The sequence below is a fragment of the Numenius arquata genome, chromosome 3 (genome assembly GCF_964106895.1).
Source record: "Numenius arquata chromosome 3, bNumArq3.hap1.1, whole genome shotgun sequence".
Taxonomy (NCBI): Eukaryota; Metazoa; Chordata; class Aves; order Charadriiformes; family Scolopacidae; genus Numenius; species Numenius arquata.
Genome location: NC_133578.1, coordinates 73,080,030 through 73,101,933, shown reverse-complemented (window position 1 = coordinate 73,101,933; position 21,904 = coordinate 73,080,030). Strand labels below are relative to the sequence as shown.

The 21,904-nt window shown below is 41.9% G+C and overlaps 1 protein-coding gene across 2 annotated transcripts in view; it reads left to right on the top strand.

Annotated features, from left to right (window-relative positions):
- Positions 1–15,486: 15,486 nt before the first annotated feature.
- The window catches only part of AGO2 (argonaute RISC catalytic component 2), a 35,573-nt gene continuing 29,155 nt past the window's right edge, over positions 15,487–21,904 (top strand). Inside the window, exons 1-2 of one of the 2 annotated variants that reach the window (XM_074145816.1) lie at positions 15,487–15,674; positions 20,224–20,344. In XM_074145816.1, the coding sequence (XP_074001917.1) occupies positions 15,598–15,674; positions 20,224–20,344 (198 nt within the window). In that variant the 5' untranslated portion in view covers positions 15,487–15,597. The remainder of the gene's footprint in view (positions 15,675–20,223; positions 20,345–21,904) is intronic. The other variant, XM_074145817.1, reaches the window with a different exon arrangement.

Here is a 21,904-nt window from a genome sequence, read left to right as displayed (position 1 = left end):
TACGCAAGTCCAATCTATCTCATGTCTTACAGCAGAGTTGTCATTTGTTAGTCCACAGTTCTCTTCGTTAGCCATTTCTAAGAAGCAGTGCTTTGACGAGACTTTTTAATACTGTCCAGGAAGTGTTGGTTTTAATCCTCAGACCGAGGTGATGCCCCTGTTTTTGTCTTGACTGTTTCAGTAGGTGGTGTCTTTCAGTGTGTTTAGTGAGCACCGTAGGTTAGCGCAATTCATTTTTAACTCTTCCATTTTAATTTGTTTTGCTTTTACTCTTCTCTTTCCAGAGTAAACTTAGTGCTTTTAAATAAAAAGTTTTAGTATGAGCATTATTTCATCTCTTTCTGTAGTCTCTCTTTGCATTAAGGAAAAATATTTCTCCTAAATATCTTCCTTTGTAGCTTTGTTGCAGCTGCGGAGCTGGTACTTGGTGACCAGGCTTCCTAGAAAGAAAAGTTTTGGGGTTTTTTTTGGGTTTTTTTTTTGTTTTTTTTTTTTTTAAATGTATGACTTAACAAAACTGGACAGGACCAAAGTAGAAGCAAACTTGATTTAGATGGGGAAAGTTTTTAGATTTAGGTGGCCCCATCTGGAGCATTGGGTCCAGTTTTGGGCTCCCCAGTTCAAGAAGGACAGGGAACTGCTGGAGAGGGTACAGCAGAGGGCTACAAAGATGGTTAGGGGCCTGGAGCATCTCTCTTAGGACGAAAGGCTGAGGGACTTGGGTCTTTTTAGTCTGGAGAAGAGAAGGCTGAGGGGGGATCTGATCAAAGTCTATAAATACTTAAATGGTGGGTGTCAAGAGGAAGGGACCAGTCTCTTTTCAGTGGTGCCCAGTAACAGGGCAAAACGTAATGGGCACAAACTTGAACATAAGAAGTTCCACCTAAACACGAGGAGGAACTTCTTCACTTTGAGGGTGGCAGAGCCCTGGAACAGGCTGCCCAGAGACGTGCTGGAGTCTCCGTCTCTGGAGACATTCCAAACCCACCTGGACACGTTCCTGTGCAACCTGCTCTGGGTGGACGTGCTTTGGCAGGGGGGTTGGACTAGATGATCTCCAGAGGTCCCTTCCAACCCCATATCATTCTGTGAGTCTGTGATTCTGTGAAAGTACCGTTGATAATGACATAATCAAGTCAGTCCGAAGCTTGCTTTGATGTTTTTCTTCTCTGCTGCCATGGGTGATGTCTTTTGAAATCAGTTCTGATTGAGCTGTCCACAGTGCTGCCAAATTTTGTTTGTATTTGGGTTGTGAAACAGATTTATTTTTTTATTTTTTTAAATCCCAGATGTGGCCAGAGTAGTCCATTCTCTCCTGTTGTAATTTGTTTGTCCTCTTCTATTTTTTGCCAGTGCTGCTCAGTTGTGTTTTGCCTTGGCTGTAGGTTGTAGTCTCCATTCAACCTTCATTAAATAGGCAACTGAAAAATAAAACTTTTTGCTGCTGAAAGTAGATTTAGAAGGTGTCCATGTCTCAGCCTGTAGTTTTACGTTCGTCTTAAACCAGCCTAATCTAACCCTGCTGCAATAGAAATGGTTGTGCAGGCGTTGGTGTGGGAGGCTGCCTTTTGCACTGCTGGGCAGGCCGATCCCAACTAAAACTAAGTCCCTTTTCATTCCATGCCTTCGCACCCTCTCCTAGATAGTTTTAGCTGCTTTGCTTCTCTGCAGGAACACTCATAAGGCAAGTTTAGGGATCACAGGACAGACTGAACACCGACTGCTCTTTCGGTGCTCGTTCTGTCTTACACCAGCTCAAGCTGTATGTGAGCTTATTACAGCCCGAAGTGAAGGTGTTAAGGCCTGGGTGCCAGCGTTAATGTATGCCATGATAACTCTGCAGTTGTGAAAGTCTCTGTCTTTGGGGGAAGTGTTAATATATTTAACTTTCAGAGATACAGAATAACTACGTACATCTGCACTGTTTTGGGCCCCGCACATCTTCCCTAACAGTTCTTTTGGCAATGACCTGATTGCATTCCCTTGTACAAGTTGCTTTATAATCAGAATGTGGAGAATATGCTTAATTTTAACTCTTTCACCTGTGTGAAGAGTGAAATCGCATAACACGTAATTCCATAAAATATATATGTCTGAAGGATAACTGATCTCAGCATGTCGTCCTGGGGAGATTGAAAATACACTTTTGAAACTATGTTGGTGTTACAGCACAGATTTGTGTATAGGGAATCATAGAATCATAGAATGGTTAGAGCTGGAAGGGACCTTCAAGATCATCGAGTTCCAACCCCCCTGCCATAGGCAGGGACACCTCCCACTAGACCAGGTTGCTCAAAGCCCCATCCAGCCTGGTCTTGAATCAAGTTGATGATTTCCTATGTAGTCTAGAAAAAAAAAATAAAATTGTAACTCTCTTCTGGCCAGAGGAGGAGCAGACTTGGCAGGCAGTGACAGATACCGTGGGTGGCTCTGTTCGAGCTGCTAATGTCACAGCTTGGAGCTTTAGGACTTTTTGTCTTGGTGGTGCTTTTTTTTTTTTTTTTTGTATTCTTCGTTTGGTCATGAAATTTATGTTAGAGCTTATTAATGTGAGAAAATAATGAAATCTAAATTTTAATTTAGTAGTAGGAAGTGTGTGGATGTGCTAATTTAGATTTATTTTAAATAAGCCAATTTTAGAAGAGTTCCCAAGAGGGGAGGTTTCCCTGGCTTAGCTAGGTCAATCTAAAAATTGTTTGAAGTTAAACTTGTCGTGTAGATGAATAATGCTTTAAAACATAATTATTACTAGGGCCTCGTTATATACCTTCTGAAACTTGTTTAGCAAGTGTTTACTATTAAAGGACAGGCGTCTATTCATACAGAGGTTAAATTCCTATCTAAATGTTGCTGTGTTCTCGGCTTCGCTGATCCCTTGATAATGAACTTATTTCATTGTCCTTTCATAGAACTTGTGGTTTGCAGTGAATGCTCCCTTTCTACTGTTTTTTTTTGTTTTGTTTTTTTTTTTCATCAGTTCCTCTGTTGGTTGTGCTCTCTTGCCCCATCATACTCCTCCATTGTTTCTGAAATCTTCATTTGCTCCCGTGTGGAGGACGAGGCTTTGGGAGAGCAGGGGTTTTCTTGTTTGTGCTTTGTAACTGCCGGTGAAATGTAAGGTTTCTCAAACAATCGCACTTGTCAACTTCAGCCCTTCTGACTGGAGTATTTCTGTTGAGAAAGCTACCGACAGACACAGGTTTAGAAAGAAAACCCAAAAAACCACCAACCCTCCAAACCACAAACAAAACAAAATAAAATAGAGAAGAAACCCCAGTTCAGGTAGAAATGACAGTACAGAAGAATGAACGTCTTGGTGAACCAGTATGTTTCTTTTTTGGGAAGAGCTTCAGTGTTTAATGAGGGAATGCTTAGGAATAATTCCTATGGATTCAGAATATTTGCATAAGGGTGTGTTCTTTAAAAAGTGAGAGCTTAGTTCAGAAGGAGGAAACTTCCCACCAGGGCAAGGAAGTGGAGCTTTATTGTTTGGGTCTTGTTATGCGATTAGAATTCAGTAGTAGGTATTTTTTTTCCTAATTGTTTCTGACTTGAAAATCCCCTTTAATGTAAAGTTTCAGTGGAGGTACAGGCCTCTCTGTAGGAAACTTGTATGTGCCTTTTCTTTAAACATACCTTTCAGAGAGTCCTTAAAATAATGCACAGCCCAAAAATGGAAATTTATAGGACCGAGTGCCACATGCAGTACGGTTTTGATACTGACACTGCAGGAGCAAATTAATTATTTTCAGAGAAAAAAATCTGTGGGGATTTGGATCTCCCTATAATAAGATGCCATTATTGGCTGTCTCCTCCCATGCTGCTGCCGTCATGCCTGGGGTGGCAGGGTGCCACAGCTGAGTTTTGGTTTGTATCAACTAATAGGAGAACTGAAGTTGCTTACAAGAAGCAGGTGGAGGAAAAAAAAACCCCAAGATGTAAGAGGGGAAAAAAAAAAAAATTCTCATTGGGGAGTTCTGCTCAAAGCCTACGCCCTCCTCATATCTCAGTTATTCCATTATTAGGAACCTGCATTTTGCCCCTCTTTTCAGCGATGCTGAAAACCACAGCCCTATCTCTTGAAACCACAGTAGATACTGTTGGATCTCTAGCATGTTAAAGATGCTCCTACAGCTGCTTTCACTATCTAAACCGATAGAATAAGGCATAACCTCAGCTCTTAACTGTGAATTTTCTATTTTGAAACTAAGCCACGAGAGTGTTCATGTTTTTGTAGATTAATCTGGTGTGGGTATGAGGAAAGATTTCTTTTTCAAGGAAAGCATGACTGCTTCGGAGTTACGGCTCAACAGTTGAGTTTTGTGTATTAAAAAAAAAATTTGAGATACGAAGACAACTTTTAGTTTTTATTTTTAGATTTTACACAAAAATACTGCCAGCCAAAGTCTGTGGGGATATGAACGTGCTTGCAAAGGTGCAGCATGAAATACAGCCATCTTAGCTTTTTTTTCTTCAGCAAGCTGAGGACAAGTCATTTCTGTGTTTCATTAAGTTGTATACAATGTGAATACCAGAGGGAATGGGGATTTGGGGCCTGTGTGGCACCAGTTTCCAGCTGGTGAGGCACAGCTCGCTAGAAAGATGTGCCAGCGGCAACAGAGTAAAGTCCAAGCTATTAGAGCTCGTTAAGCTGAGTGGAGCTTGTGTGCGTGTGGGCGCTAATGTCTCTAATAATACAGAATTACAGGAGGAAAGGCATGGGGTGTAATGGCAAAGGATCTGGGAGGAGAAGGAAAGGAAGGGGAAGGTGTTGGTAGAAAGGCTGGGAGAGCAACAACGACTCTGGTTGAGGTGACTTAATCTCTCCAGGGTCTGCTCGTGAGCTGTGGTACACAGAACAGCCCTTACTATTTCTAAGGGGGGAAAAAAATATCTATGACATACTGAGATCTTGAGTTACTGAGGTAATGGAGTGCCATAGGAAGGTGTACAGTATAAAGGTGTTATTTAATGGCTGGTTGTGTGTGCAAAGGTGTTGAAGAGCTTAATGCTGGGGGTGGGGGGGGCTTGGGGCTGAGCACCCCTCGCTGAGCTCAGTGCTGTGCCTGGCTCTAGCTGGAATGACTCTGTGCTGTCCTTGGGATTGAATACAAGTGCTTGCTCGCCTGATAATCACACCGAGGAGTGAGATGGAAACTTCAGTCTGTGCATTGAAGTAAATATTATTGGAAGAGTTAGTACTGATGTATAAAGAAGTCACACTTTACCATCCTATTAGTGACTTCAAAAAAATATAAGGAGGGTGGGTTATGTTGTTTCATACACACCTATGCAGGCAGCTAACACAGAAGGAGGGGGAGCCACGTTTCTTTCCTAACCTAAATGCAGTATTTCAGCGAACAGGGGGGAAAGGTAATATGGGATGAAGAACACAGATTTTTCTGGTCTTGCCTTCTATGGGGAAGCAGCAGCTTGAAGGGAGGAATAGATGCTAGAGGGTGTTTTTATTCCCCTTGTAGAAGATGTGTGTATTCACTACATAGGCATTTTGGAGTGGCAAAGCGCAGAGATTGTATTGAGTGGAGGCATTGCTCTTTATGAATGCAGAAAATACTATTACGTTCTTTATTTTAAATTGTTAAAAAAGGCATCTGGAATTAGTTCATCATTTTCTAAGGTGTGGAAAAGTGAATGAATCATTACAGTCAAGTGTGATAAATAACACTAAGAATGTTCTCCATTTCCCCATTCATTGAGTCGAGGTTTGCCTGAAGAAGGAGTTATTTTGTAGTTTGAATTCACATTTAACTTTAAACTGGGCTGCTGACGTGTGGGTAAGCCATAAGCATCCCCTCCATTGTTTGGATGAGGCTCGCTATTTGGATGACTTAATTCAACATTGTAGTTTGTAATTAAAAGCATTTTTCTGCATCCCTTAAGAAGGTTTCTAGTAGTACTTTGTACAGTTTTGTGTACAGGGATCAGTTAAACCATCTGGCTTATTAACACTGAGGATAATTACTGTATGCTCTGTGTGCTCCTTGTCTGCTGTGATGATGCTCTTCTGTGGCTTGCAGGTGGCCAGTGGAGTGGTGAGAACCAGCTTGTTAGTATGGAGGATAACTCTAATGGTCTAGGCTGGAAGGAGAACGTGGGAGGAAAAAACAAGAGATTAACGCTTGGTGTCTTCTGCAAGTTGACATTGTCCAGAAGAAGCTTGAGGGCTAGAGAGAAGAACCATTCTTTGTTTTCTCGCCTGCTGCTTTCTGCTGGAGCATTGATCTCTTCCTCTTTGGTTCTCTGGCATTTTGTTGTTGTAGTCTTTCCTGTATTCTTACTTGAAGCATGGTGATAATTTACAAAGCAAGCTGGATTGATGTCTTGCTTCTCCCTTTCATCTCTGACTGCGACACCCACTCACACTATTGATGTCTGGGAGTGATTCTGGTCTCTGTGGGTCATATCAGTTCTGGCACTGTGAAGAGATCCTGTCTCTATCTTACAGGGGTCAAAAAGTAACGAGGATAACGAAGGGAGCTATAGAGCTGTATAGATGTGTAACTAGTGCTTTAATGCAGACAAAATAATCATAAATGGTTTGGGTGGGAAGGGACCTTTTAAGGATCATCTAGTCCAATCTCCCCTGCCATGGGCAGGGACGTCTTTCACAGGATAAAAGGGTTGACTTGAGAATTAACATAGCTTGAATTCTTTTGGAGCAAGTGACAATTATTCCATAAAAATAATCTCTAGATTAGGTCTTCTGAACATAATGAGATTACAAGTCTGTTTATCTAACACTGACTCCTCGTTAAGGGTTTTAATTTCATACTAGAAATGTAAGAATTAGAAGCAATCTGGCAGAATGGGATCCCTAAACTTTTCATATATGGGACTTAAAATACGACCAAATATTAGGGCAGCGCCTTCATTTTTGCTCATCAGCATTGAAGCAGCTCTAGGTTTGATAGTCCACCTTGGCATATGCAACGTGCTGTGGTTAGAAGGAGTGCTACCTGCTCACTGAGAGACCAGAAGAACCTTTAGAGAGGGGCTTAATCAAAAATGTTGTGAAAGGCATCATATAGGAATCCTTGACAGGGTCCAGGTGCAGTTTATACAAGGTTGGAGTGAGAAAAGAAAGAACAGAAACAACACATGCAGAAAAAATGAGGAATTCAAGAAGATAGTTGAGCTACGTGTCTTTAAGGGTTGGCTTCCAAATGTAAGTGGAGACACGTGGTGGCCTGGAGTGAGCAGGTGCTTGAGAGAAGTACAGGAACAGACTGAATGCAACGGGAAACCGTGACACCCCGTGTGGCTCTGGACTAGTAGAACATCGTTAACAGCCCTACGTCTTCACTTTGCTACTAAATAGATGGACAAGCAACTTCAGAAGTTGAATTTGATGTGTCCAGTGACCACTTTGGGTGCTGTACAACTTACTGGATCTGACTTGATTTCTAGGGCAATAAGGCTTTTACTCTGAACTGATGGGTTTCTCATAGTGGATATAGATACGGTTTATGGGCTTGCCTCTTCCTCACCCTTCTTTTTTTTCTGAGGACACCTTTAGTAATCTGTTAGCCCTCTACCCCGTTGCATAATTGTCCTAATTGGTATAGCTAAGGCAGCAAGTGGTTAAAGGAGTTGTTCTAAGTAGCCTCTATTTGCATAAAAGAGTAAGAAGGATTGTTTTCCCCTTTTATTCTTTACTTTTTTCTGTTCCTCTGAATGCTTATCAGGTTATTTGCCATCCTGGGCTCTACAAAGCAGTGCTTTTCTAGAAAATGCATTATTAGCAGAAAACCTAATGAAATCTTCTGGCAGTCGCATCTTAGTAAAGAACCTTCAATAATTGATATTTAAGATAATGCAGTAACAGATACTAGATTTAAATGAACTCCTGATTACATCATCTCTTCTTCTGCTTCCCTCCAGCACTTTCCTTGTGGTTTGTTGAACTCTTGGGGATAACAGATAAGTCCGTTACCTTTATTTGTTGTGCACCATCTAATCCAACAACGCTGTAGCTTGACTGAAGAACTTCTAGTTTCCATACTCTAAAACGTGCTCGGTGAGCACGTCCAGATGGATGTACAGGTTCCATATAGATTCCTCTACCCCCATAATATCAAGGGACTCTGAGCTGCAGCTTTGAGTCTTCCTTATCTCATAGAAAACACTGCCAGCCTTTTTCCTATCTTTCTCTAACGGTTCTTAACAGAAAGCCAGTGTGTAAGTTGAACTTCTCTATAAAACCCAGACTGTAAGACAACTTGAAGACAGCCCAGAGCTTTTTTCAGTTGGGTCCTGAAAAGAAAAGGATGAACTCTCTTTTGCTGGGACCATATATATTTGTAAATAAAATAAATAAAAACTCTGTTCAGATCCTGTCAAGGATTTTTATTGGATGCTTTCCACATTCTTCAATTCCTTCTAGTTCTGGTATTTGAATAACTATTTGTGGAAAACCTCTTTCCCCCGTCATGGAGTGTCTCCTCCCCAAGTCTTCCATTCTCCATCTTAAGGCTGGGCTCCTAAAAAGGGGACATTACCTGTTTGCAAGCCCAGTGACAGGCCACCAAGGTGGCTAGGGGTAGCAGCAGATGACATACCAGGGGAGGCTGAGAGAATCATGTTTGTCCAAGCTTGAGAAGGCTAAAGGCTGATCTTTGGGCTGTCCACAACTGCTTAAGGAGAAGCTGTGGAGAAGATGGAGCCAGACTTATGGCAAATTTATTTTACCATGGGGTTGATGAAACACTGGAACAGGTTGTGGAAACTCTGTCCTTGAAGATATTGAAAACTTGACAAGTCAACCTGGTCCCTTCCAACTTGAGTTGTTCTATGTTCGTGATGCTCAGTGCCTCTGCAGCAGCTGCTGGAAAGCATTTTCAAGTAGTGTCTATTCCTATACTAGTCTTGTTTTTTTTAACACGATTGTGATGAACACATTTGTTATTTTTTTGTTTCCTGCAGTTCTGGAGACAAAACAGCTGATCCCTAGTTGAAGACAAGTTATTAAATGCTTTTGTTTTCTTTTTCCAAGGAGCGATGCCTCCTCTCTGCATCTGTGTGATGGAATCTGTAACTGTCCTGGAGGCAGCAATGAATATGCACAATGGTTGTATAGTCTGCAAGGCAAGCGAGGTGGATCAAATCAAGTGCTGCAGGAGAACCGAATTGCATATTGAGTTAATATTCTATACACTAGCATGAAATGTGCCCTTCTTTTACTAAATAATTGGGTATCAAGTAATTAGTTTATCTAAACTACTTGGAAAAGCGCGTCTTTTCTTGCACAGCAATATCTGAAAACCCCCGTAGTGATGATGCGGAAGAGCTGCCCTGTTGGTTGATATTAGAAACCTCAGCTGAAAGTAAAGCTTCCAAATAAGGCTTCCTTCCTTCACCTTAGTTTCATTTAGAGACTATATTTTTAGAAAAATGGGTTTAGAGAGACTGCCTATCGACAAACATAAGTTGCGTTAGCCCAGTGCTAAAACATGCTCCGAGTTGTGAAAACATCACCTGATGATTAAATATGCGTTGGGACTTGCCTCGCAAGGAAACTTATTGATATAATTACACTAGTATCATTATGCCGAGATGATTTCCTGTGTCGACAAGCCCTTAGATGCAACTAGTTCGGCCCCTTCTTATTTAGTAACTCATTAGGCCTCTGAACTGCGCATTAAAATTGCATAATTCTTGGCTAAAAAAACTTCACCGCGCAAGTTTAGTGCTGACTGGCAGCGCTTCCAGCATGCTGAGCAGACCAGCAGTTAAGCTTTAAAAGATGATAGAGACCGAAGGACAAAAGAAATGAATGCTCTTAAGTCTGGGAAGTGGTTATCAATTAAACGGTCCTGAAAGCTCATCCTTGCATAATTGCGTGGATTTTTGGAGTAGACGAGCTGAGCTGAGCTCATCCAGGAACCCGGCTCATTTGCACTTTATATACTGGGAGTGTCTTGGCCGGTGGAGTCCTTGAGTCACTCTTATCTCTGGTTTTGATGCGCACGCAGACGGCCCGCCGTTTGCAGCCCTGGTCTCAGTTCGCAAAACTCAAGTGTTTGTGTTAAAGCAGCATTTCTGGGACTGCGCAGAGTTCCTCTACCACCCCCTTTTTCCTGCTGCTCTCTTTTAACGGAGTAGTATTGCCTGACATTTAACTCTATTTCAGAAAACTGCCACAAGAATGTTATTTTCTTAATATCTTCTTCCAGATTTCTTTTTTTTTAATTTATTTTAGAAATTGCTATTCTTAAAATTGATAACTATGAAGGTTTGGTCTATGTGAATTGGATGAATTATAATAGGAAGTCTGTTTTTTCGTGATAAAAATAAGCCTAAAGACTGTATACTGGCACCTCATTATTCAGTACCCAGCTTAACTTACTTCACACCTTTAAAATGGGGCTCTTGATGGCCTCAATCATCATATCAAGGCTGAAACGTTCTCATTATTCATATTATAGTCTAGCAAATGAGTGAGGAGCTTCTGATACTTATCACATGGATGCTCTGGTTTATTAGTCTTTCATCTTCTAATTCATTCTTCCTTTGACAGTGCTTTAAAAGTAAAATCCAAGTACGTGCGTCGATTCTCCAACGCTTTGAATTAGCGTCTCTCCAAAAGCATCATTGGCATTAGCGAAGGGGTCTCTGAAAACCGGAGTAACACGCGTCGGGGTATGAATTTTGGCAGGTTTCCTCAGGTAGGGCATCACCTCGAGCTCCAGTGTCCAGCAGCGGCCTCTGTCATACACCTCATCGCGCAGCAAAAGCTCTTTAGTAGGAACCTGGGTGCTAAGAAAATGTTCTTGCATTGCTGTGGCTTCTGGCACGTTTAACAGCGAGCGAGTGATGGGAATTACGCAGGAGTGCTCGAACAAGGAGTTGGGGCAGGTGAATCACTTTGAACGTAGCAATTGTGGTTCACGATTGAGGCTCATGGTTTTTTTTCTTTGATAGAAAAGAGTAATAAGGCTCCAGCCTCTCCCGTCAGCACCAAATTCAGTCTTTTGTGACCCTGTCCTCACAGCTGGTGGCTGGAATACATTTCACACAAGATAGTTTGATTTTGCAATCTTAATTTGAGGCAGTAGTCCAAAAAGTGAGTTCAGATCAACAGTTGTAATATTCTTTTTTTTTTTTTTTTTTCCCCTTGAAGTTCAATTCACACCCCTCAGTCCTATAGCGAACGCAGACATATGTGTTTTATGCGGCAAAAATACAGGTTGACTGCTTATCGGGTCAATGCTGCTGTTTGATAAACAGCGCTTATCTCCTTGAAGCAACACCCTGCCCTAAATAAGTTTGCCTGGGGAGTGGAGCCAGAAATAGCTTCCTTTTTATTTTTTTTTTTATTGGGTTGTAAAAAAAAAAAAAAAAATCATTGAAAAAAATTTTTAAAAAGAAAATACAGGGTGATAGTCCTGCTTTCTGAACTGGCTTTTGGGTTTTGTTTTTTTTTTTTTCCTCCATCAGACAGGCAGGTTGTAAAACTCTGCAGTCGCATCTTGCACCAGGAGTCTGCTTCTCCCTGTGTTACTCTCAAAACTGAACGTGTTCCCTCACTTTTATTTACTGTTTGTCATTAAAACTCCAGTGGAAGAATGTAATGATGGGATGGTGTTTTTTCAGTGGTGCCCAGGGACAGGAAAAGAGGAAATGGGCACAAACTTGAACATAAGAAGTTCCGTCTAAACGTGAGGAGGAACCTCTTCACTTTGAGGGTGGCAGAGCCCTGGAAGAGGCTGCCCAGAGACGTGGTGGAGTCTCCTTCTCTGGAGACATTCCAAACCCACCTGGACACGTTCCTGTGCAACCTGCTCTGGGTGGACGTGCTTTGGCAGGGGGGTTGGACTAGATGATCTCCAGAGGTCCCTTCCAACCCCATATCATTCTGTGATTCTGTGTTGATCCCTGAACACTTACAGATAGGCTTTGTTACACCCCTGAGAAAATTATCCCATGTTAATACAGTGGGAAGAGGATGTGTTATTTAATTACAAAATTATTTAATTTTGCATCATAAATAGTTTTTGGGGGGTTCCCCCTCCGTGGTTCGTGTCTTTGTGCTTCCAAATCTCATAAGCTTTTTCTTTTTCCTACCTGTATTTCTAAAAACTAGTCGTGATGTCCCAAATCTGGCACAGAAAAAGGAAGGGCAGGAGAATTGGGATGTGGTAGTAGGTAGAGAAATGTTAGAAAGCCTAAAAGTAGACAGGACAGAGAAGGGAAATGCTTGAGGTAATTGTTGACCAGATAACAGTGGTTAAGGCAGTACGTAATGCAGCTATAATACAGTGGATAACAAGGAACTGAAATGTTCAAATACCAGGAGCCTGGACAGAAAAGAGAAATATTTTTGAGTGGCTTTAGTGCTTTGGGAATCAAAATCGCAAAAAAATATAGAATAACATTAATGATTAGGACGTGGTTTTCGAATGGGAACGTTCTGTTACAAAAGACGGAACTAAGTAAGTACTTTAATGCAGCGATGAGCTGTAGAACATTAAGCAAGGGAATGGCTGAAATCATAGGTGGGAGCTGGATTTCTTTGGGAAAAGATGGTAAGCGAGATTCTGATGGAGTAGAGGTAGGTGCTCGCTGCTCCTCCTGATCTGATTTGGAGGTGGGTAATACAAACCTTTGTCCCATTGCAAGTATAAATATTTGTGGGAGTATTTTTTTTATATTATTTTCCAGCTGTAGTCGTAACATTACGAATAACTTTGTCACATCCACAACAGCGGAGTCTTTCCAATTAATGACACAGGAGCTTTGTGAATTTGTCGCACCAAGCAAGGGGAGGTGGTGGCCGTGGAGGCCACCTGAGTGAATTCAGAAAAATATTTCAAGTAAGCAGAGGTCCTGTAAGCATTGGGAAAAGATGACAAATCCGTGTCTTAGAAGTGGAGATGTGCAGGAATTTAAAAAAAAGAAGATGGATAAATAGTGCGGAAAAAATACTCAAATGAGAATTACTGTATTTCCATTGAAAGCAAAACTGAAAGAGTCCATATACTTAAATTAGGGAGCCAGAATAATATATTATAACAGAAACATGAAGGTTTAGGTCATGAAAGCACAAGTCTTTACCAACAAGCATCTGTCTTTAACAAATTGATCAAGTTAGTGTTGGAGAATCACAAATTTTAATGACGATGTTTATGAAAGGGAGGAAGAAAAGCAAATTGAACTTGTCTAATGTGACATCAAAAGGGTGTATAGCTCAATATATTTGAAAGATAAAACCTGAAACAAGCTTCCCAAACATAAACCAAATGAGAAGAAACATTTTTTTTTCCTTAAAAATAACAATTAACCAACACAAACCCCTATCATATTCCCAATGTCAGACCAAACAGTCTGGATTCTGATGAAATACCTGATATGTGCAGAAATTGCTGGAAGTCCAATTAGTAGAACTGTAAAAATAAGTAAGGAAATAATAGAATCATAGAATGGTTAGAGTTGGAAGGGACCTTAAAGATCATTGAGTTCCAACCCCCCTGCCATGGGCAGGGACACTTCCCACTAGACCAGGTTGCTCAAAGCCCCATCCAGCCTGGCCTTAAACGCTTCCAGGGATGGGGCATCCACAGCTTCTCTGGGCAACCTGTTCCAGCGTCTCACCACCCTCACAGTAAAGAATTTCCTCCTAATATCTAATCTAAATCTCCCCTCTTCCAATTTAAAACCATTACCCCCCCTTGTCCTGTCACTACACTTCCTGACAAAGAGTCCCTCTCCAGCTCTCCTGTAGACTCCCTTCAGATATTGGAAGGCTGAAATGCTGCTGGGGAAACTGGCCATGGGGAGTGTTGATGGGTAAAGTGGGGAAATGCTGCTGCTAAGGTTGGGAATGGGCTTGTTTATTATTTCATTGAAGATCTTGTGCATAAATGTTGGTAATAAGTACGTGAAACCTCATCATGGGGCATTATCAGAAAAGGAGGACCTGGGAATCGTAGAGAAAGCACTAGGGTAATAGATAGGGGTTAAAAAAATAGATATTAAAGATGGTGTAGCTGGGAATTAATTGTGAGCTGGGAGATGATCAGTCATAAACAACCAAGATGGGCACACGTGTCCTGACTGGTTCTGGATGGCGAAGAGCTGCCAGTGGTGCAACAGGCAAATGCAGTTTAGGGCTTATTAACACAACATTTCCAGGTGAGAGATAAAGGCATCAGTGTGGTTGTGCTGGACCCTGATGGGACCTCATGTAGAACACAAGAAAGGTGAGCTGAAAATGCATTAGCTTGAAAAATGACGGGAAAGATGAGAATGAAGCCTGGATTACGTGAAGAGACTAGTAAAAGTAGTATAGCCAAGAATTAAGAATTAAATGGGAATTTGGTTTAAATCTAAAAATACAATAAGGAGTACTTAATGTGAAGGGCAGTGAGTATAACCTGACAAGGAATAAAAGTGGAAGGATGTTTCTGAGCGTTAGAGCATCACAGTTCTGGAACGGCTTTCCAGAAGGGAAAGCGAGGGTGGGAGAGTGGTGACTGACGTGTTAATGAAGGGATGTGTATTGTTTCTTTTGCTCGCAGAGGACTGGATTTGATAATCCCAGGAAACCACACCTGGTTTCTTACATAAGTAATAAGAAGCCTCCTGGGTTATTTCACATGTAGAAGGTTTTGCTGCAGGTTGTTACTGCTCTCCACCAGGGAAAACCTGATGCTGCAAGAGTTTTGAATACTCGAGTTGGTCCCTTATGCACTTCTCCATGGATGTTTAGTGGAGTTTTGTAGATTGAAACAACCACACGTTGGCTGATCTACAGCCTGGTGTTTGAGCTCAAGAATGCAGTAGAGCAGCAGTAGACTATTTGCTCCATTTCATTTCTGTTTAAAGGAAGCAGTAGGATGTAGTTTAATTCTAATACAGTGTTTGCTGGAGATCTGTGCCATGAAGGAGTAGCTCCTGTGCTGTGTTCCCCTCTCTGGCAGGCTGTGCAGTGTGATCCTTAGAGCAAAATGTATATAGCTGAAACGCACACGTTACATTTGCTTCAGATGCAGGCAGCTTATCCAAATGTGATCGCAAAGGTTGGTTTAAGTGGTAGAAATTCCAATTTATAGGTGTTTGCTCAAATAAATGTGGGTAGGTGGTTCGCTTTGCTGTCTGTTTTGAAACCGAGGTTCTTCCCTGCAACGAAGTTCTAATTCACATTTTCCCAGCAGTGAAAACGTGCCAGTGAAAATTCCCTTGGCCTCTCAAATTCCCACCCAGCTGAAGCGTAGTATAGGAAAATGCAACTAATTTTAAGATTTAATTCAATAATAAGGGCTAGGAAATACAGCAAAATGGTGACGCAGTGTGGGAAGAGTCAGAATTCATGGATTCCTGATGGCAGGTTTTTTTCAGATTTTAGATTGCTTAAAAAATGTTACTAGTTTAAATGTGCTGTGTTTTGTTGATCAATAGCCCATAAGTTTTTTATTAACTGTCAGTTTGATATAACTAACTTGTGCTTTTTCTTTTTCAGTGCTTGCACCTCCTCCACCGTTGCCACCACCAATACAGGGATATGCCTTTAAACCCCCTCCTCGACCAGATTTTGGCACTTCTGGGAGAACAATCAAACTGCAGGCCAACTTCTTTGAAATGGACATTCCTAAAATAGATATCTACCATTACGAATTGGATATAAAGCCAGAAAAATGCCCTAGAAGAGTTAACAGGTAATACTCCGCTTTGCTTTTCTCAGTATTTACATTCCTGTTTTCCTTTGAAAATGCCGGAGTCATGTGCCAGTTTTCATTGACAGCTTGGAGGATGTGTCTGTCTTTCTTTATGCTGATAGCTTCTGACTTTGCATATCCATCAACAGGGATTTTTTTCTCCAAGACTTTCTGTACCAATCCAAGATTTCTGTGCTAATTGTCCCTTATTTTGATTGAACTTGTCAGCATCTTAAGATGCTGCTGATCAAAGCCACTGGTGACAGATGGATGAACTGCATTAACCCTAGTGGAGTTAGGTCAGTATAAGCCAACTTAATAAATATAATTCTTAGTATTGCTTTTTAAATATCGGAGCGCAATTGGCTGCCAAGTCCTTCAGCAGGGAGTTGGTGTTACCGGCTTGTTTTCCGACCTTCCCCTACTGACAAGGTGGGGCAAAACCCATCCGTTTGTGCTGCTGCGAGAGGCTTGTGTAGGGGCTAAATTAGGTAAGAAATTTTCCTTCATCTGTAGATTCTATATAAGGGAAAGATATGCTCCTGAAACAGATAGCAAGGTGAAAACATGGATCGTTTGGCCAAGGAAACAAGCAATTAGGTCTTGCATTTCACATATGTGCCCTATTAGTCACAGTGTGGCAACCTTATTGCCTTGAACAAGAGTAGCGTTGCCAGAAGTGAAACTTGAGAACAAGACTTGGCACTAACTGGAAACCAAAAGTATCTTCATCGTAACTACCTACGTCTTGACTGTAGAGGATCGGAATGACATGTTTACATATTCAAGAGCAAAACTTTTCCTTATTAAAGGAGGTCACACGGGTGAAATATGCAGCCATGAACAAAGCGTGGAGTCAAAAAAGGCACCCGAAAGCTGAAGTTTTCTTAATGTGAATTAATAAACCCAGAGTGCATTATCCATTGTCGTACTAAAGAGTCGGTAATGATAGCATTTTCATAAAGCAGCATCGCTACGCTTTGCTGTCTTGTTTTTTTTCTGTCGTGATGTACTATAAATTTAATTTTTAAGCTGGTCAAGAATTTAATTTAATTTTAAAAGCAAACACCGCTGTAGGTGTATTAAGCTGAACTCCCTTCTTGCCAGAGGGCAGCCCTGCTGATTTCACTGAAATACTCTTGCTGCATTGGGGTGCCGCAAAAAAAAATTAAGTCACTTTTTCTATAGTGGGAGCTGTGATTTGCTTTTGTTAACGTGTGGCCCTGCCAACTGGCACACTGCTGTCTGGTGCAGCTTGCCCTGATGCTGTAGCTCCTGGGGGAGCCGAGTGCTATGCAGCTCTTGTGTGTGTGTGTTCTAACTCTGTGTGATGGTCCAGGATGGCTGCTCATCACAGAATGATATGGGGTTGGAAGGGACCTCTGGAGATCATCTAGTCCAACCCCCCTGCCAAAGCAGGTCCACCCAGAGCAGGTTGCACAGAAACGTGTCCAGGCGGGTTTGGAATGTCTCCAGAGACGGAGACTCCACCACGTCTCTGGGCAGCCTGTTCCAGGGCTTTGCCACCCTCAAAGTGAAGAAGTTCCTCCTCACATTTAGACGGAACTTCTTACGTTCAAGTTTGTGCCCATTTCCTCTTTTCCTGTTCCTGGGCACCACTGAAAAAAGACTGGCCCCATCCTCTTGACATTCAGCCTTTAAGTATTTATAGACATTGATCAGATCCCCCCTCAGTCTTCTCTTCTCCAGACTAAAAAGACCCAAGTCCCTCAGCCTTTCGTCCTATGAGAGATGCTCCAGGCCCCTCATCATCTTTGTAGCCCTCTGCTGTACCCTCTCCAGCAGTCCCCTGTCCTGCTTGAACTGGGGAGCCCAAAACTGGACCCAGTGCTCCAGATGGGGCCTCACCAGGGCACCCCAGGATGCCATTGGCCTTCTTGGCCACAAGGGCACATTGCTGGCTCATGGTCACCGCGTTGTCCACCAGGACTCCCAGGTCTTTTTCCTCAGAGCTGCTCTCCAGCAGGTCAGCCCCCAACCTGTACTGATGCATGGGGTTATTCCTCCCCAGGTGGGGGAGAGCATCAGTGGCAGAGAGCTTAATTACTAAATAATAAAGCAAGCTTTCTCACTGAAAAGGCAGATTGTACTCAGTAATAAGTTCTTTCTCCACTGACAACTTCTGACCTGCTCTGCTTTGTCAGGTCGGTCACTCCCTCTGTTGTGGTAACAGGAGCAAGTATAAATCTGCATAGATTAAATGCCTTTTTGCAGTAAAGAAGGATGTCATAAATGCCTTTGACAGTGGTATGGTGCGTGTTTCTCAGTGCAGTGTGGGAAGAATACAAATTGGATTCACTTAATGAAGTGCATGTTCTATTTCTTTTGAGTGCTTATTCCTGCCTGCGTTACGTATACATCGGTGTACATGCGCTCACCTGGGTTTTTGTGGCTGTGACCTTTCAGTCCTACATGTATACCTTTATTTTTGTGTGTGCTTATATATTATATGTATCAGGATTATGCAGGGTGCACATTCTAAATGATAGATTTTTTTCGGCTGGCTGCACGTTTCTAGTATTTTGGTTATATCATTCAGATGTATATTTATAGTAAATAGTTTTTATCATTACTTTATACGTTTCAGCCTCTAGAAAGGACAGAGGGAGATTTTATTTTCATTTACGGTACTCCCTCATCCGTCCCAGCTTCATTCTTGACTTTTATTCTGGGATTTACTGTGGAATGTGACCCTGCCGACCCACCGCGGGGATGTGTGCAAGTGTCCCTGCAAGTTCCGTGCCGGTGAGACGTGAGCTGGAGCAGGACTGGAAAACACAAAGCTGAGACAATACGCTGCTGTGCCAAACCAATACAGTCTGGCTACAATACTTCGTGTGGTGCAGAAATCCCAGATCTGTTTGTTTAGTTAGACAGGAAGAGTGGGCAATGTGAGTTTGGTTACACACCGTGGATGCCTTCGGTTTAATTCCTGTGGACAGGCAGGACTCGTATGAGGTTCAGGATGATCTCTGCCTGCGGTCACTGGCACTTGCTGTGCTTGCACGATCTCGGTAGAGTAGCAGTCCCAAAGGGCTGAAGTTAGTGAATTGGTAAATAACTCTTCTTTTAACTTCACATGGAGAAAATAACTTACATTTAAGATGTCTCCACCCACAGCTGAGAAGCACCGGTGCTAAGCACGGTTTGAAGCTTGAAAACCTTAATTAAGTGGAAGTATTCATTTTTATATGAAGTAGTTCACAATTGGAAGAACTTGCTCAGTACAAGAATGGGTTTTCCATTGCTCAGTCTTTAACTCAAGGTTGAAAAATACCTCCTTCCTCCCACCCTCCAAATAGGTGCTTGTTCAGTCTGACAGCGCAGACCTGAGGCAGAAATCACTGGGGCAAGTTTTATTCACACTTTGCAGGTCAGGCAAGTTTCTTTCAATGGTCAAATCTTATCTTAAAGCCTTGGCACACAGCAAAGAAATTGTCAATTAATCCAATCTTCATTCTTTTCTTGAATGAATTCAGCATTTCCTCTTAGTTTTTTGCATTAATATCTAACTATATGCTGGGTTAATTGCTTTTTCCAGTTGAGGTGTGTGAAGTAGTCACCTGCAGTGTCTCTGAGCTGCCAGTTGACAACGGTACTAAAGAAACAGTGCTTTCCTTTCCCTGTCAGTTTAACTTCTTAATGCCCTTTTGCCCCAAGCTGTATGTTAAGGATCTCCTAGGCAGCGTCTTGAAGGCTGCTAATGGATTTCAGATTTTACAGCCTTCGTGATACAGATAGCCTGAAGGGTGTCTCTTTGGGACATTGGGACCAAAGACATTTGGCATCAAAGGGTGTGATTATTCCAACAGACCTCTCATGGGCTGGTGAACTGCTTTGCATTGACCAGCGTGTAAACACTGTGGTTTGACAAGAACTTTGTGAGCGGTTACCTCATTCATACAAACATGCAACCTAATGCCAGCTATGCTTAAATGAATATGTATTTTTAATATGCACGGGTCCCAGTGAATGCACATACCCAGTATTGCTGGATCGATCCCAGTTTTGTTGCGTACGTGGAAAAAAAATACATTTAAAAGTAGTCTTTCTCAGTGTTGTGCAGAAAGTTGCATATCACTGTTGTCATAGAACTGTCGTCCTTACACTAAGGCTATAAGCTTGGATAGTCATTTTTTTGAAAGCTTCTCAGGTTGCTGAGCTTTTGGTCCATGGTCCTCTGCAGAAAGGGCTGTAGGACAGGGGAGCAGAAGCCCCAGGAGAATATCAAGCACCTCCTGTTTTGAGCTTGAGAGAGCACAAGCTTTCGTTTTACCACTTTCAGTAGATCACAGAAAAGAGGAAGGAAAGTTCTAATCTGAAAAAGCTAAAAATAGCTGCTTTAAGAAAACAGTTTACTCTGTGAAAAGGTTGCTTTCATTCAGATCAGTCATATCTTGCCTTTAATACCCAGAAGTGGAGAGCCCTTTCATTTACCTAATGCCTCTATTCATAAATATTAGTGTTCATTTGCTACTTAACATCAACAGTAAAAAGTTGAATTAATGTAATCTTTTTGTATTTTCAGAGAAATAGTGGAGCATATGGTTCAGCACTTTAAAACCCAGATTTTTGGGGATCGCAAGCCGGTGTTTGATGGAAGAAAAAACCTTTATACAGCTATGCCGCTTCCCATTGGGAGAGATAAAGTAAGTTTTAAATAGAAAAGTTTCTAATTGTGAGATTTTAATGTAATATTTGCAGAGCCTTTCTAATAACTGATAGGAAATGATTTTATATTTCTGGAATTGATGTCTCCTCCTGTTGCCGCTTTGCTCGGGGTGTGCTTCACCAGGGCAGAAGTGTGAGCTTGTTGCCATTGAAATGGTCACTCCCCTTTCCATGTCCCTTCTTTCCTCCCTCTCTCTGCTGGTTTGAGCTGGATCAACTGCCCAAGACAGAGGACAAGCTCCGTGCTGCGGGTATAGGGAGAAAGTGAAAGCACAGTTGAGTTTGGGAGAGGAGAGCGGAAGCACCCTCAGGGCAGCAGAGAGCTGTTGTGTCAGCTCGTTAATCTCATCAAAGCCCACTGTAAGCTGGTTCTCACTATCCACCAGCTGGAAGAAACTCCTCCACCCCTCCATTGGTGGTGTGGAACCTCTTCCCTAATCCTTTACGACGTGAGAGCCAAATAAATTTAAACTGCACAGGTTAAGACCTGCTAGTTTAGCCCTGGGGCAGCTGCAGAGGGCTCGCACGTTCTGTTTGCCGGCTCTGTTGGTGGGGCGGTGACCTCTTCGGTCACTCTGGTTGTAGCTGCAAAGTCTACCCACATCTGTGCCCATTGGTGACTGGTGAAGCAGAAAGGGACTGTATTGGAATGTGCTACCGTGCAAACCCTATAAAATAATTTAGCCCACGCTTCTGTGGTCTAATATCAGATTGAATTTTCTGTGGCCTTTTTTATTTAGGTGATGAACACCTGATACAGCCATTCTCATTACTCACTCGCACTACGGTAGTTCCCAGAGGCCCATTTTACCTTTCTGCTGTGGGTGCGAGGTGAGGCACGCACAGTTACAGGGAAACACTGTCCCATCCCGTAGAGTTGATTCCAAGCGAGCTAGACAAAAGTAAAATGTCTAAAGGGGAAATACAGTGGAATGTGGAAACTTGCTTATGTGATAAAACTGGGAACAGAGCTTAGATCTTCCTAAATTCAGTAGCCAGTGTGCTACGACATAGTTCATACTGTCCTTCACTGTCTTGTATTGTATGCCTATGCAGTGCTTCACGTAGTTAATAGCTATACCTGAGTCAAGCTCTTAATCTCTTATGTGTAATTTTTATTTCCCCCAAATGTATTTAAATGAATGCCATGCAGTAAAGGTCAGTCTCTACTCCAGTCTTAATTATTTTTTCATTAACTGATAAGCTAATTTCTAGGAAAACTATAAAGGAATCATTTAAAAGTATTAGAGATAATATTTTTTCTTTCATTTTTACATACAGTATTTCAATATCTACAGATTTGACATGCAAGATTGTGAACTGTTTGCTAAAGGTGGAATGATCCTTGACGAGTGTCTCGTTGGGGTTTAAACCGGTCCTCTGGATGCACACACGGTTACCTATCTATAACCATAGTACTTTCCAAGTTGTGGATAACTGACACATAAAATATATTTTATGACAAGTATGAAGTTCTGCATTTACTAAATAAAGGTAAATGGTGTTTTTGTGGTTAGACTTGGTGATCTCAAAGGTCC